This window comes from Hyperolius riggenbachi, chromosome 5 (assembly GCF_040937935.1).
Source record: "Hyperolius riggenbachi isolate aHypRig1 chromosome 5, aHypRig1.pri, whole genome shotgun sequence".
Taxonomy (NCBI): Eukaryota; Metazoa; Chordata; class Amphibia; order Anura; family Hyperoliidae; genus Hyperolius; species Hyperolius riggenbachi.
Window position 1 is genome coordinate 222,797,796 of NC_090650.1, and position 17,444 is coordinate 222,815,239.

General features: G+C 44.5%; 1 protein-coding gene across 3 annotated transcripts in view; it reads left to right on the forward strand.

Annotated features, from left to right (window-relative positions):
• The window catches only part of LOC137518608 (dynein axonemal heavy chain 5-like), a 553,928-nt gene that overhangs the window by 223,587 nt on the left and 312,897 nt on the right, over positions 1-17,444 (forward strand). For all 3 annotated transcript variants that reach the window (XM_068236692.1, XM_068236695.1, XM_068236693.1), the window contains exons 37-38: positions 3,433-3,699; positions 8,763-8,891. In XM_068236692.1, the coding sequence (XP_068092793.1) occupies positions 3,433-3,699; positions 8,763-8,891 (396 nt within the window). The remainder of the gene's footprint in view (positions 1-3,432; positions 3,700-8,762; positions 8,892-17,444) is intronic.

The window sequence follows — 17,444 nt, forward strand, 5'->3', positions numbered from 1 at the left end:
ATTCATAATAGTTGTATAAATTAACTTTAGAACCGCGGTGATTGAAATCTACGCCCTGTTTTGGTGGGCTCCTGGCTGGCAGGGCGTAGATTTCAATCACCGTCCACAGCGTGCATTCACCGTTTCTGTCGCTCTCCGCCAATCGCGCCGTTCAAACCCAACGTTTCTCACCGCAACTCGCAGGCTCTGCCTGTCTCTATGACTGCAGAGCCATGTGAGCCGGTCAGGAGCCAATTTCATTGACTCCTGGTCGTGTCTATCAATGTAAGCCACTCCCATTGGTTTACATTGATAGACATGGTCAGGAGCCAATGAAAGTCCTTAGGATCCCGGCGATGATGGTGGTTGCGCAGGGTATGTGTGACGATTTGTGGGGATACCGTCGTTCTTTTACCAGTGGTCAATGGTCCTTAACCTTTTGGGGACCACGGAGGTTGAATCAACGTCCAGCAGGTGGTGCTACCGTTCTGACCGCAAGTTAATTCAACATCCGAGCTGAAGAACCGTCCCGACGCGATCATGCGCACCTGAGAGGGGAGATTAAGCTGTCATACGACAGCTGGCATCTCCCCTCAGTGATCAGCAGCCATCGCGTATGGCTGCTGATCACGTGATCACTACGATCCAACGGCGATCACTTTGAAAGTGGCGGCGGCAGGGGGGAAAAGAAGAGGATCCACTCACCTCCCTGCTGTTCCAGCGACGATCAGCGCCCCCCTCTGCTCTGGCCGGCATCTCTGCTCCGTCTGACGTCAGCGCCGGGTCTCGGCTTGATGACGTCATCAAGCCGCGACCCGACCTTAGTGTCATTTGGAGCGGAGATGCCGGCTGGAGAAGAAGGGGGTTACTGCGACTCATCGCTGGAGCCTGGAAGGTGAGTGATGGCTGCTGGCGTAAGGGAGGACACTGCCCAGCCAGCCACAGACGGAATTCGGCCGCCTGACCCCCCCCCCCCCCAAACGCGCGCACCCCCCTCCACCGCAAAATGCCTGATCCTTAAGGGGAGTTAGGCGGCCGGTCCCGAAGTGGTTAAGGAGGCAGAGACCGCTGGTACTTAAGTGGTTAAAAAACAGCGCACCAGAGCTTCTGCTATTAAGTAGAAAATATCAAGTGAAAGGATTGCTGTGCATGGACATTCAAATTTCTCATCTGTGCAACATACTGTATGTATTTTATTGTTAGTTGCCCAATAATTGTCCTAATTAGGCATGGCAAATATCGGGGGAAGGTGGCTTTGGTGGCAAAGGCATCTTTTAAATCAGCCGAAGGTGGGGGTCAGTTAAGATTTGGCAAAAATAGAGGGAAGGTTCATTTGAGAATATGGTTAGACACAGCACTAGACTGTTCATACCTGTATGTGTTTGAGGCATATCACAGCCCCTTTAAAAATACTTTTGCTTTTACAACATGGATTAAAAAGAAAAAAAATATTGTCTTCCCACTAGTATTGCCTTTGTACTTCTGTGGAGGAAAGAATGTTCTCCACATATGTCATAGTAATATTACATTTCAGGCACATCTAGGAGTATAAAGAGGGAATAATGGCAATGGCAGCCACCACTCTGTCTGCTTTGCTTCCACCTAAAGAATTAATGTGAAGGGCAGGAGGAAGCATAGGGCTTGCTGCAATAGACTTTCAGTGCAGCAGTGATTCATCCTGTCTGGAATACATACTGCTAAACCCATTAATTCAGAAAAAGTACATAAGATTATTCACTGGGCTACATAATCCTTTTCCTGTTGCTAGGAGATTGTAGTAAATGATACAGGCGATGCCATAACTTCTAACCAACGTGCCACACAACTTATGCTGCTTTTCTTGCTTATAACCCAGAGTATTAATGTTGACTACTGCGTAGACATAGTACACTATTTCTTTCTTTCACCCAATTAGCCTTGGATTATCAGTTTTTTTAAATGACAACTTTTTTTCAAAAATACCTAACCAGAAGTAAAACCATCACTTCTCTATAATAATATTTCCTCTCCAGTTATGCTACATAATAAAAAAAATTTTTTCCTTCTATTACTTTCTCCATTACTGTGTTTAGTTTTATCAGTTATTTTTTCCTACAATATATTTTTTTGAATACTTTTATTTTGAAAAACAAATTATTGGACTAAATTTGGTTGTAAAAGTTGTAGAGAAATGACTAGAAAGCACAATTTTCTATCCCCTTTCAAAGAGAAGCTTGTATTAGAGGCGATGTCACATAGGGGACTGTAACGATTGGGGAATTATTTCCGTCGTCAGCGCACAAGATGCGCGCTGACACTGCGGAAATCCTCCACAAGCGTATAAAATAACAAAACCCAGCTGTGGTGCAATGCACCTGTAAAGGGAAATTTCCACCGGCAGATGGAGCTATGGAGTGCAGAGGAATAACCCTCTGCACTGCCACAGATGCCAGCTGGGAATTGTAATTGTACGAGGTGAAGCAATGCAGGACAAGATAGCCCTTAGCTAACTGACAACAAACTGTAATCCAACACACATAAGCAGACAGGACTAACTACACGCGGTCACCACACGTTAGGCGCAATAGCGACAAAGCGCGTGCGCGGCACGGTTACCACATGAGAAGCGCAATAGCGACAAAGCGTACCAACCCTGACTAACCAAAGAAACACGAAAACAAAAGAGTACGCGAACGCTTGCTAAACGGTTACCTCACTGAGACTACAGCAAGCGTTCGATCCAGACAAGACAGACAGAAGGAGTAACCAGTAGCAACCGCAGCTCTGGCCTACACTCCTAGACAGAGTACAGAAGGAACCACCGCCACTACCGCTAGGGCGAATGCGATCCAGACAGACAGATGGAGCAACCAGTAGCTACCGGTGCTCTGGCTTGCACCCCTAAGACAGAGTACAGAAGGAACCACCGCCTCTACCGCTAGGGTGAATGCGATCCCAACAGACAGAACGATTTCCTGTTGACCGCCGCTGGCGACAAGACAATCGCAACAGATAGGACAGAACTAGGCAATACAGATAATATTAGCAAACAATATGCAGAGGACTGAGACTCAAGGTAAGTCTAGCAGGATCAAACTTTAATGACCAGCAAGGAATTCTGGGAGGAAATGGTATTTATACTGCAAGCCATCAAAGGAAGCAGCTAAGCAATTTGCATGCCAAGTTGATGCAAATTCCTCACCAGAGCAGCAGCTCAGCAAGTTGCAGAGTGAAGACAGGTCTCCTTTCCAGGGACCTGCAGCACTCAGACCTACAAAATGGTCAAAAAGCATTACAGGGACTTTATACCACATTTACTGGGGCCTCTGGTGAAGGTAATTTTACTCCCCCCCCCCCCCCCCCTTAACCCCAGCCGAATAGATAAATAATATGAATTCAGTACAGTGCTTGTATTGTCAGTGGTCTGCTCACTATTAGTACACTAGTGGTTTTAGCATTTCTTTTACTTTTCAGGAAGCAAAGAGGTTTCAGAATATTGATAAATCCTGGCAGAAGATCATGCAGAGGGCTCATGAAACCACCAATATAGTTCAGTGTTGTGTTGGTGATGAGACACTGGCACAGTTGTTGCCACATTTACTTGAACAGCTGGAAATGTGTCAGAAGTCGCTTACTGGATATTTGGAAAAGAAGCGTTTGGTTTTCCCTCGATTTTTCTTCGTTTCAGATCCAGCTCTTCTTGAGATCCTTGGCCAAGCATCAGATTCACACACCATTCAGGTACAACATATTGTCCTTTTAATGCTAACTATAAACATAGTAGTAAATCTCTTATATATAGCTTTAATTTACTATAGTCTTTAATTCACCATAGTGCTTGATATTAACAGTTTTCTTTCCAACAAACTAGGTTATGTCAAATCCACTTATTTAACTGAAAATTTTGATGTTTAAAAAACATGTGCATGCATAACTTCCAGAGGTAGATGGAATGTTTTTTTCTTGATGTTGCTCAGTTAGCAGTAGGCATTAAAACAGATCTGACAGGCTTTACACTAGTCCATCTCATCACAAAGAATTCCCAGTTTTTTACTTTACTCTTTACAAAAAGCACTCCTTGGAGAGGACGTGTAGGAGGATGCCAGTCAGCCTCCCTACTTGCTTGTACACATTATGCCAGCTGGACTGAGCAACCCTGAAAATCCCTCACGAGGAGGAGGATTAGTCCAAATCAGGTCAGATGTTTTACGACCTACTGTTATTGACAGCAACGTAAACAGTAAATTAAAGTGCAACCCACTCTGTGACAAGTGTATCTAATGTGTGTGTATATATATATATATATATATATATATATATATATATATATATATATATGCAAGAAATCAATATTGTTAAAGATATTGTATCATAATTGGATATTAATAAATACAACAATATCTATCCCTTGTAAAGTCTAGGATTCTAGCTGGTCGTTGGCAAAGAAATGCACATCAATAACTTTTTTTTAAATAAACGTAATGTCTGTGAGATTTGGTATACATGTACAGTCATTGATGATTTTTTTTTAAAATGTTGCTTTCTGCAGTTCAACAACATAAAAACATAAACCATTAAAAACAATTCTTACAATGAATACATTAATAGCTAGCCTTAGTGCAGCTTTCCAATGACTTCTAAAGTACAACCCACATTACACAGACCCATCCCATCTTACCCAGCCAGGACCACCTACAGCAGCCCAAACAGAAGACAAAGAACCTCTTTGTCACTTGGTGCAAAGAGTTTATTCCCATTGGCTCCACCCTCAGCACACACCACTTCCCTTTTAGGAGCCTCAGTGTCATTGGCTGAAAGAATGCTTTTCATCAAATTTAAACTTTAACTCCACCTTAAGGTCAGTTAGCAGGAAGTGAAGGCTGTTGTTTGAGGAACACATGGCTCTAAGAATGGTACAATGGCTGCCCAACAAAAGCAAGCTGTGAATGACATGCAGCCAATTTCTTACAATTTCCCACTTGAAGGGGATCGAAATTTATTAGAGAACCTTGACCAAAATTTGCTGCATTTCCCGCAAAAACAGTCCATCAATGTTGCAGTTGGCTGAAATATTTTCCAGGTTGCAGTTTTAAAAGTCCATACAACATGAAATCATGATTACACTCAGCCTCTTGCACAGTCCCAGAAGTTAATCAGACGTCTGCAGCTGGCCTTTGTTAACACCTATTTTTTTTAGACAAAATGGCCCATATGCAATTCACTTCTTCACCTGGTTTTCTCATAGGAGATAATTTTATTGTATTTAAAATTATTTTTTTCAGCACTTTGCAATTGTAATAGTGCCAAAAAGTAAGTGAAATGGCACTGTCAAAATTATTTACAGTATTTTCTTCGTTTCTGGTGGTTTAACCCCCTTGCCGTTCCAATTCTGGTGGCAAGAGGGCAGCGCAGCACTTCTTTTTTAATTTTTTTTTTAAATCATGTAGCGAGCCCAGGGCTCGCTACATGATAGCCGCTGACAAGCGGCATCCCCCTATCCACTCCGATCGCCTTCAGCGATCAGAGTAAGCAGGAAATCCCGTTCAGAACGGGATTTCCTGCTGGGCTTCCCCGGTTGCCATGGCGACCGGGCGGGATGACGTCACCGACGTCATGGACGTCGGGACGTCAGAGGGAATCCCGATCCACCCCTCTGCGCTGCCTGGCATTGATTGGCCAGGCTGCGCAAGGGGTCTGGAGGGGGGAGGGGCGGCGCGGTGGGTAGCGGCGAATCGGCGGCAATCGGAAACTACACGCAGCTAGCAAAGTGCTAGCTGCGTGCAGTAAAAAAAAAATTTGAAAATCGGCCCAGCGGGGCCTGAGAAATCCTCCTACGCTGGTTACCCCGAGCTGAGCTCGGGATAACCGGCAAGGAGGTTAAAGGACATATTTTCTTTACAAATACCACCTGGGAGAAATTTCAGGTGAAAAGGCTAATTTCATATGGGCCAAAAAGAAAAAAGAAAAACACAAGTGATGGAATCACAAGTCTTGACTCGTTATCTACTTGATGCGGTTTTGATAGGACTTCTGATTGAAATGGATAATTATTTACTGAGGCACTGTATGTGACCCATCAAATTTTCAACAATACCCTTTTTGGAGACTTGCACATGCTCCATCCACTACTACTCCATGCTCAGACCACACCTAGAATGCATACATCTTCCATTATCTGCTCAGCTCACAGACTCTGCTCTCTTATCACTTACCATTCCAGGTGGTCACACTCTAGCTCTGGGTGGCTTGCCTCTCCATTTACTTAACCCGCACTGTAATTAACACATGTAGCATTGGCAGCACTCAAGCATGAAACTTACCAAGCCAGAATGGACCCATGACTCCCTCACACTCAGTTTGTGTGGTACACGGATTCTTACATGCCACAGATGTTGGGAAACTAGCCAAAAAGCTGCACATGTCATCATTCTGAAACAGATAGGTTAGTAGACAAAGTCAGGGAGTGGAACCTCAATATGCATTCATAGCTTCAAGAGTATATGTGGGAACTACAATGACTACTGAGTACAATAGTACTGCAAACTGAAGCCAATCACTAGGGTCACACATACAGTATGTACATAAAGGTGGCCACTAATGATCCAATTTCTAGTGACAAATCATTCGAGAGACTTTGCAAACTTACAACACAACAACATTTCACACTTTGATATGTGGAAGGTAACAGTCTGATTGCAAGGTATTTAAAACACTCTGCAAAATGAAATGTATGATTTAACCATACATGGTTTAATCCCATTATACAGTTATACAGTTATACAATCTTTTGGATCTTTGAGGCCCTGTTTACAGTTCTGCATGTCAGCTCACCGCTCATACAATTCTATGGGGCTGTTCACAGTACTGCCTTGTAGCCAATTGTGTTATCCTAACTTGCTGCATGTAGGTCTATGTCCAGTCTCCATTGCAGTTCACAATCACTATAACACACTAGCTGACCTAAGCCTGTTTAAAAACGGGCTCTAGGTCTTTCACCGCCACCCGCCACATGCGCAACTGTTGCGCGCACACGCGGCTTGCGCTCCCGCCACACGTGCGAAACCGCACTTGCCCGCACACTTGGCCGGCCAGCCCTACTCCTGCCCCGTCCTGCGTCCTGTCCCAACGGCTGTGTCTGTGCAGGACATGCGCAGTAGTGCAAAAGCACTGACACAGGGACAGGACGCAGGGACACTTGTATTTTATACATAGAGATTATAACACATGCATTATAAAACTGACCACTATGAACCCAGTGAAACTGCGCTTTCTGTAGCAAACATCTGTAGTAGAGAAAACATCCCCAACTTGACTACATACAAATCTCAATTGAAACGAAAAGAAATAAAAGCAAAACATTTGAGCTCACCCCTACTCATAATTTCATTGCCTTCTGCGGTAACTTTTTTTAGTGGAGGAAAAAGAAGCCAAAAGCCAAACAAATGCACCTGGATGGATTTTTGGGGTGGCCTGTCAGCATCTGCATCAGAATAAAGGAACCATTTATTTTTTTCAGTTATTGATAATGAATCATTATTTATATGAAAGCAGTGAATTTAATGCAAATTTTGGGATGCATTAAAAGGGAAATAAAAACTCGAGATGCTAGCATAATATTGCCCCTGTTTAACTCTCTAGTAAGGTCACATCTGGAATATGGAATTCAGTTCTGGGCACCACATTACAGGAAAGATATTGCAGTCTTAGAGCAGGTGGAGAGACGAGCAACAAAATTGAAAAATTGATACGTGAGATGGAAGGTCTCACTTACCAAGAAAGGTTAGATAAACTGGGTTTATTTAGTCTAGAGAAAAGATGCCTTTAGAGGGGATCTAATTAACATGTATAAATACATCAGAGGGCAATATAAATGCTTGGCGGATGAGCTTTCTCAAAGGACTAGAGGACATGATCTGCGCGTGGAAGAAAAACGTTTTAGCCATTTATTTAGGAAAGAGTTCTTTACAGTGAGAGTGATTAAGATGTGGAATGCATTGCCACAGGAAGTAGTTATGGCAAACTCTATACCTGCATTTAAAGGGGGCTTAGATGCTTTCCTTGCGTTGAAAGACATCCATGGCTACAATTGCTAGGTAATGCCTAATGATGTTGATCCAGGGATTTTATCTGATTGCCATCTGGAGTCGAGAAGGACATTTTTTTCCCTTTTGGGGCCAATTGGACCATGCCTTGTAAGGGTTTTCACCTTCTTCTGGATCAACAGGGATATGTGAGGGAGCAGGCTGGTGTTGGTGTTGTACTTTGTTCTCTGATTGAACTCGATGGACGTATGTCTTTTTTCAACCCAAATAACTATGTAACTATGTAATGCAATGGCATTGATTTACCGAGGTTCTTCTCAACTGCAGGAAACTGAAGAACTTCAGTGAGTAAGCAAACCTGGATTGCCATTAGGTGGCAACGTTGTACACTATATATTGAAATGTAGTAGGGAGTGCTTAAAAGGTTAGAGATGAATGGTTCAGCTGTTGCAGTCATGAGATTGCATCGGCAGGAAGGCTTTTTTTTACATAGATCAGTACTTCGGAATTATCCTTAACTTAAGTTGCCGTGGGTAGGTACACGCATATAATTGTAATAGAGCAAATATTCTAAGGCTTTATAGTGTTCATGTTTGCCACAAAACATCAGCCTATCCTTAAAAAAATCAAAAGATTCAGTTGATCAGTTAAGTGCTCCAATATTCTCCAACAGTCTTCATCTTAAGCTTTCAAGCATAAAATAGGTTTAAAATAACAAGCAATATAAGAATGTTGATTCTAAATTGATGTTTTCATTTTCAGGCTCATCTTCTGAGTTTATTTGACAACGTAAATAGAGTAGGCTTTCATGAGAAGAACTATGATCAGATTTTGTATTTTGAATCTCAAGAAGGAGAAAAAGTGAATTTGGTGGAACTTGTAAATGCTCAGGTAAGAATGGTGACAATTTGACAATTTAACAATGGTGACAATTTAACATTTTTGCATTTGACGGCTTACTGGGAAATAATGTCCACAAACAGGAAAAACTATGCTCATTCTGTAAGATACCTGGGAAGGGTGATTTGTTAAATACATGTAAAGGAACATTTATCCGAAAATTGGTCCACATTGTGCACATGCATGGCCAATGATGGCTGTACAGGAATTGACTTTAGTTATATCATCCAAACTAGAAAGGAAAATAAATCCAGCATTGTACTGTAACGATTGTGGAACTTTCCCCGTGATCAGCGCACAACGCGTGCGCTGACACGGCAGAAATCCTCCACAAGCGTATAATTTGCAGGAACCCAGCAAAAGGTGCTACGCACCCGTAGAGGGAAAATTCCTGTCGGCAGATGGCGCTGGGGAGTGCAGAGGAACCAATCCTCTGTACCTCCACAAATGCCAGACAGGAATTGTACGAAACGCAGAACACAATCGCAAGAGAGGCGATTGCGAATGAGAATGAGCAAAGGGACAGGTTGTATGTGTGTGTGCCAATCCAGTCGCCACCCCGCAACCGCACACACACAACAGCAGATATGAAATAGGAACGCGATCGCGAGAGGTGCGATCGCCAGACGAGACACAAGGCAGATCAGAACAGAATACGAGGTTAGCAAAGGCACAGCAAATAATACAATGAGGAGATACGGAAAATAACAAATGCTAGCTAACCGCGAACACCGCACTCATTCGCAACAGTGCACGCGGTTATGCGCGGTCTCCACGTGATAAGCACAATAGAGACAAGCACGCCTAACTAACCATTAACAGACAAACATGAAACAGAGGGCGCGAGCGCTTGCTTAACGGTTACCTCACCGAGCCTCCAGCAAGCGTAGCAGACAGACACACGAAAACAGGGACAAGCGAGAGATAGGATCCACAGCACTAGCGAAAAGTGGCTAGCGCGATCCAAGTACAGAGTAGCAGAACAGAAGGATCCCCAGCGCCAGCGAAAAGTAGCTAGCGCGATCCCAGGAGACGGAACAGAAGGATCCCCAGCGCTAGCGAAAAGTAGCTAGCGCGATCCCAGGAGACAGAACAGAAGGATCCCCAGCGCTAGCAAAAAGTAGCTAGTGCGATCCCAGGAGACAGAACAGAAGAGATAGCTGGTAGCAACCGCTGCACCAGCTATACTCCAAGAACAGAGATCAGAACCATTTCCTGTCAACCACCATAGGGACAGGACAATGGCAAACAGGCAAGACAAGACAGAACAGGCAATACAGATAATACAATCCTAACAGCACTAGGGAAATCTGCCTAGCGCAGATTTAGGAATTACTCTAAGCTGATGTTCAAACAGAGAGCAAGGCTGACACCCCACCAGGAGTGTTACATAGGACGAAATCCTTATGAACAGCGAAGCATTGTGGGAAAGACATAGTACTTATAGTACACGCCTCCAATGAATGTGGCCAGGCAATTTGCATGACAACATATGCAAATTCCTCTGCAAGCACAAGCTGCAAAACTGACAGAAGCTCTTCTTTCCAGAGTCCTGCAGCATGCAAACCTACACAATGGTCAAAAGGCTGGCTGCCTGCACAGGCAGCTGAGCAAATCATCACAGTACCCCCCCCTCCAGGGTCGAATTCCAGACGACCCTCAAAACTGCTATTAGCAACAGACTCAAACTGAAGACTCATGAAGGTCGGGGCAGCCCGACAAGGTCCAATTCCAGAGTCAGTCCACCCGAAACCGACCTCATCGGAAACAGAAGCCACCGAAACATGCCCATCAGTACTACCAGTCTCAGTATAACACCCATCAGGACTGTGACCGCCAGAGAAGAAGCCATCGACACCCTCCAGACAATACCCACCACCTTCCAAGGAGCGTCCGAAAATACCAAACCTGCCACAATACCTGTTCGAAGTGTCCCTTACAACACAAAAGCCATCGTTGATCTTATCCAGGGGACCAAGCAAAATTTCTCCCGGAATCTCCCAGAGCCTTTTGAAGCTCCACAGAGATCCCAAGAGGGCAGAACAATCACCAGGCTCACATGGAGAATTACCAAGAACCCCCATGGAACCAATGACAATTCCGGATTCAGAATTACGAGGACACCCATCAAGATCAAGACTTTCAGGGACCACTTCGGGGCATGCAAGCAGGCAGGCTAAATCAGAGCATGTCTCCACCGAGGAAGCATCTGAGTACGCCGAGGCACACTTGGGCTTTCTGGGTCACAGAGCACACTGGGGTACACCAGCACAGGAGAAACCTCAGGACATGTCGGGGAACTGCCAACCTCAGAGTCCGGCACGAGGAAACCAAAACCAGGACTGGGCAGAGAATCATCACGAGCAATGGTCTCAAGCACTGGACTTTCAAAAGAAGACTCGGATTCAAATTCGGAAATTTCTGTGACTGCAATATCATCATTGACTACACATGACTGAAGCTCCACCAGAGCTGAAAAGGTAGCCAGCAAGGCAGCAATGCCTATGGAAGAGGGCAACACCTCAGAAGGACTTGGGGGACAGGAGACATCTCCTACAAGTTCTGCACCCTTTGGGAGGAACTCGGAGACCTCCAGAACATCAAACAAGACCTCAGGAACATCATTTTTCAAGTTTTCTAGGAAGGATTCTGAACTATCCATGTTACAGGGCAAAACTGGAACTTTATTTTGTGGACAGGGCAGATGTCCCAGGAATGGTTCCACCATAACCTGAGACTGGATCTCGTCATCATGAGGGGAATGTACAGGTATATTTACTGGAACACACACTGACTCCCTAACTTCATTCTCACTGTACCCAGAATTCTGTGTGGCAGTCAAACTAGCTTGTAACTCCAAAACTGCAGCAAAACAGGTGAGTATAGTGGCAATACCTAGACGAGCCTCTAGGGACACTGCAGGAGATTCTAAACAAGGCCACAATGACTCATCCAGAGTACAGGGTGGAGAGTCAAAACTTCCCTCAGAGCAAGAAAGGGACTCATAAATGTCAGTGTGATTGGACATCATATTGTTATTCATGGTACAGGGCAGGTTCAGAGAAAGCGTCTCTGAATAAGGCAAAGAGGGTTCAGCATCAGATTCGCAAAACCGAAGCGCTGTCTCACTCTTAGATTCGGCTAACAATGTCGAATCCGAAGAATCAGAACGCAAAACCTGCGAATCAAAATTCACTTTAGGTTGTGAAACTGACGCTTCTATAGCGCAAACCTCCGCGATCTGCGGAGCAGACTGCAAGGCATCTAGGACCGAAACCCTGAAGCAACTGTCCCCAGGCAACGGGCCCTTACAGGTGTGAACAGGGTGAGACAGAGACTCATCTGCAGAAGAAATAGTGACATCAACAGGACAAACTTTATTAGGCATATTAAATTTACTTTTGACGCTGCATAGTCGAGAACTTTTCCCCATAGCAGGGTCACAGACGGAAGATCTCAAAGATCTGTTTCTAAATGACAAAGGATCCCACACATCCTTGAGGAAACCGGCAGACTCATGCCGATCACAATCTGCAGGAACATCCGAGAAACAGGCATCAGATCGCACAGATTCAAACTGCACACTGTCAGAAGCGAATCCTTCAGGATTCGCACAGGAATCAACCACAGCGGCACACTCATTCATTTCAGATTGCACATGCTTTACCCCAGAAAGGCAGGAACAATCATCTGACAACGATGTCTCTTTATTGGAATCAATTGGTTGGTGTGTGTGCAACTCATCCAAAATCGTTTGCCATACATAGATCACCAGATCCACATCATCCTTGTCACATTCATCGGAATCAATCAGAAGGTACATAGAGTTAAGACAAGCATTCAAGACATCTTCGCTTTTTGCGATGTAAAAATCGCAAAAGGCTTTCCAATCAAAATCGAATTCCTCCAGCAAGGCCCCAACATCCCAGGAAGCAAATGGGGGTTCAAACAGGCCAGTATCCAGATAATCTCCATAGGGTTGGAGTTCAGGAACAAGAACAGATTTTTTAACTGCTTTAATGTAGTGTGCGATCCTACCTATAGCAGGATCCACATAAGCTTTGGATTGGGGCAAAAAAGCCGGAGACGGAACAACATCATTACAAACATCAATAGGAAGTGTTTTATTCCGATGCTTGCGTTTTTTAGTTTTTCTCTTTTTGCCACTTTGCATGTCTGCTGTTTAAAACCTGAAGTGGCAACAGACACATTGAACTGATTGTCATACTGAAAAGTTTTGCATGGAAGGGAAAGATCAGCTGACTTATCAGCAGCTACACACTCAATCAGAGCAGGTGGTAAGCCAGGCAGTTTAAACCAGTGAGAGAATATCACTGCAAGCAACTGATACAGATTACCATTCCAAGAATTGATTTTTAACAGATTATATGCCCAGGTGAACAAATCGTCTTTTAAGAGCACATAGGCAAACAGAAGAGCCGACGTGGACGGATCAGAAATCTGAAAGGTGGGATTCAGACAAAACCTCACACATTCAGAAAGAAATTCCGCCTTGGTCTCTGAATTTAGCCTTTTAACCTCCCTGGCGGTAACCCCGTGTGTGACACGGGGTAAGCCGCCGGAGGGTGCCGCTCAGGCCCTGCTGGGCCGATTTTCATAATTTTTTTTTGCTGGACGCAGCTAGCACTTTGCTAGCTGCGCCAGCACTCTGATCGCCGCCGGCCCCCGCCCGATCGCCGCTATTTGCTGCGGCGCGCGGCCCCCCCCCCCCAGACCCCAGCGCTGCCTGGCCAATCAGTGCCAGGCAGCGCCGAGGGGTGGCCCGGGACTCCCAATGACGTCCCGACGTCAGTGACGTCGGTGACGTCATCCCGCCCCGTCGCCATGGCGACGGGGGAAGCCCTCCAGGAAATCCCGTTCTATGAACGGGATTTCCTGATCGGAGATCGCCGAAGGCGATCGAAGCGGGCGGGGGGATGCCGCTCAGCAGCGGCTATCATGTAGCGAGCCCTCGGCTCGCTACATGATTAAAAAAAAAATTTTTTTTTAAAAAACTGCTGCGCTCCCTCCTGGCGGTATTTTTCATACCGCCAAGGAGGTTAAAGCTCTTAAAGACACAGGACCCAAACTGGACAAAATCGTACAAATCAGAAATTCCGTCTACACTGGGGTTTTGGGTTGGGCTGTTCATACTGTAACGATTGTGGAACTTTCCCCGTGATCAGCGCACAACGCGTGCGCTGACACGGCGGAAATCCTCCACAAGCGTATAATTTGCAGGAACCCAGCAAAAGGTGCTACGCACCCGTAGAGGGAAAATTCCTGTCGGCAGATGGCGCTGGGGAGTGCAGAGGAACCAATCCTCTGTACCTCCACAAATGCCAGACAGGAATTGTACGAAACGCAGAACGCAATCGCAAGAGAGGCGATTGCGAATGAGAATGAGCAAAGGGACAGGTTGTATGTGTGTGTGCCAATCCAGTCGCCACCCCGCAACCGCACACACACAACAGCAGATATGAAATAGGAACGCGATCGCGAGAGGTGCGATCGCCAGACGAGACACAAGGCAGATCAGAACAGAATACGAGGTTAGCAAAGGCACAGCAAATAATACAATGAGGAGATACGGAAAATAACAAATGCTAGCTAACCGCGAACACCGCACTCATTCGCAACAGTGCACGCGGTTATGCGCGGTCTCCACGTGATAAGCACAATAGAGACAAGCACGCCTAACTAACCATTAACAGACAAACATGAAACAGAGGGCGCGAGCACTTGCTTAACGGTTACCTCACCGAGCCTCCAGCAAGCGTAGCAGACAGACACACGAAAACAGGGACAAGCGAGAGATAGGATCCACAGCACTAGCGAAAAGTGGCTAGCGCGATCCAAGTACAGAGTAGCAGAACAGAAGGATCCCCAGCGCCAGCGAAAAGTAGCTAGCGCGATCCCAGGAGACGGAACAGAAGGATCCCCAGCGCTAGCGAAAAGTAGCTAGCGCGATCCCAGGAGACAGAACAGAAGGATCCCCAGCGCTAGCAAAAAGTAGCTAGTGCGATCCCAGGAGACAGAACAGAAGAGATAGCTGGTAGCAACCGCTGCACCAGCTATACTCCAAGAACAGAGATCAGAACCATTTCCTGTCAACCACCATAGGGACAGGACAATGGCAAACAGGCAAGACAAGACAGAACAGGCAATACAGATAATACAATCCTAACAGCACTAGGGAAATCTTCCTAGCGCAGATTTAGGAATTACTCTAAGCTGATGTTCAAACAGAGAGCAAGGCTGACACCACACCAGGAGTGTTACATAGGACGAAATCCTTATGAACAGCGAAGCATTGGGAAAGACATAGTACTTTTAGTACACGCCTCCAATGAATGTGGCCAGGCAATTTGCATGACAACATATGCAAATTCCTCTGCAAGCACAAGCTGCAAAACTGACAGAAGCTCTTCTTTCCAGAGTCCTGCAGCATGCAAACCTACACAATGGTCAAAAGGCTGGCTGCCTGCACAGGCAGCTGAGCAAATCATCACATGTACCTTCCTGGTTCCTGCAGCAAACACTGTAATGGTGACAGATACATAGATTCATCCACATTATGAAGATGCATCAGCAGTGTTGGCAGTGGTGCGCAGGGGGGTGCAGGGGAACCTTGTGCCTAACAGCTGTTTCACAACCCTCTGACACTTTTGCAGAGGATTGGAGGTAAAATTTACTTTTTTAATACGTATTTCCTGGCCATAAGCACTCGCTCACTAAATAGCTGTTGAGGTCACATTATAGATTTATTAACAGTATGCAGAAAGGTATTTTACAGACACAAGAAAACTAAAAAAAACTAAAAAAGGAAGGTATTTTAACCATTTCAGTCCGAGGGTGTTTTTCACCTTATGGAAGAGCGGAATTTTCCCATTTCAGCACTCCTCCCTTTCATTCCCCAATAACTTTATCACTACTTATCACAAAGAGATTATCTATATCTTGTTTTTTCCGCCATCAATTAGACTTTCTTTGGGTGGTACATTATGTTAAGAATTATTTTATTCTAAATGCATTTTAATGAGAATAATAAGAAAAAAAATGAAAAAATCATTATTTCTCAGTTTTTGCCCATTATAGTTTTAAAATACCACATACCATAATTAAAATCCACACATTTTATTTACTCATTTGTCCCGGTTATTGCAACGTTAAAATTATATCCCTAGTATAATGTATGGTGACAATATTTTATTTGAAAATAAAGGTACATTTTTTTCAGTTTTACGTCCATCTTGACATACATCTCTTGACATACATATTATTTTTATTTTTTATTCCCTAAGGTCAGTAGATGTAATTTTACTATTTGGCCACAAGATGTCCCCGCTGAGCAAATCCTATTAGTGTACAAAAAGTACGCTACATAGGAAACAATAGGCTTGATTCACAAAAGAGTGCTAACTGTTAGCACGGCCATTTTCGCGCGAATTTTTCGCGTTTGCATGCAATCGCAAATTTTCTCACACAATTAAACGTGAAAATTCGCATTGGCGCGTGAAACCTATAACGATTTTGCGTGAAAATTCATGTTTGCGCGCGAAAACTTTTAATTGCATGAGAAAATTCGCGATCGTTTGAAAACATGAAAATTCGTGAGAAAACTAACAGTTAGCACTCTTTTGTGAATCAAGCCCAATGTGTTGCTACATTGTAACTATGGAAGTGATTCAGGCAGCGATCACAGTGGCCTCCGGGGAGATTAATCAATGGGAACTTTGTTCCCATTCATAAATCTAACGATCGGAGGTGGAAAGCGGCGAAAATCGGCAGCGGAAGGAAGCACGTCGGCTCTATTTAAGAATAAACACTGTTTTTTTTAACAAAAACAGTGTTTATTCTTGGCGGACATGTACGGATTGGCACAGGGGACTTTTGTCCCCTGCAGCCAATCCCTCCTGCTACCAACAACATTGCGATTGCGAGCATTTGCCCGCACAATCACCCGCAATGCACCCCAAACTGCAGGGATGTGACTAGTGCATCCCTGCGGCTGTAGCAGCTGCCACTATGGATGTGAGGCTCACGTCCACGTGGCATAAATAGTTAAATATATGAACATACACACATCCATATATATATATATATATATATATATATATATATATATATATATATATATATGTGTGTATATATATATATACATGTATATATATATATATATAACAATAACAACAATAACAATAATATTTATATAGCGCTTTTCTCCCTGGGGACTCAAAGCGCTGTGACCCTGCATTATGCAGTCTCAAAGGCTCGGGAAAAGAGGTGAGTTTTAAGCCTTTTTTTTAAAGCTGTCCAGAGAAGGAGCCTCTCGTACTGATTGTGGAAGTGAGTTCCATAGAGTAGGGGCTGCGTAGGAAAAGGCCCGAGCACCAAATGTTAAGTGTATCCTGGGAATAACCAGCTTCATCTTGTTGGCAGAGCGGAGGGTGCGTGAAGGGGCATAAAGTTCCAATAGATCCGCTATGTATTTGGGTCCCATGTGGTGTAGAGCCTTGAATGTCAGCAGGCAGATCTTAAAAT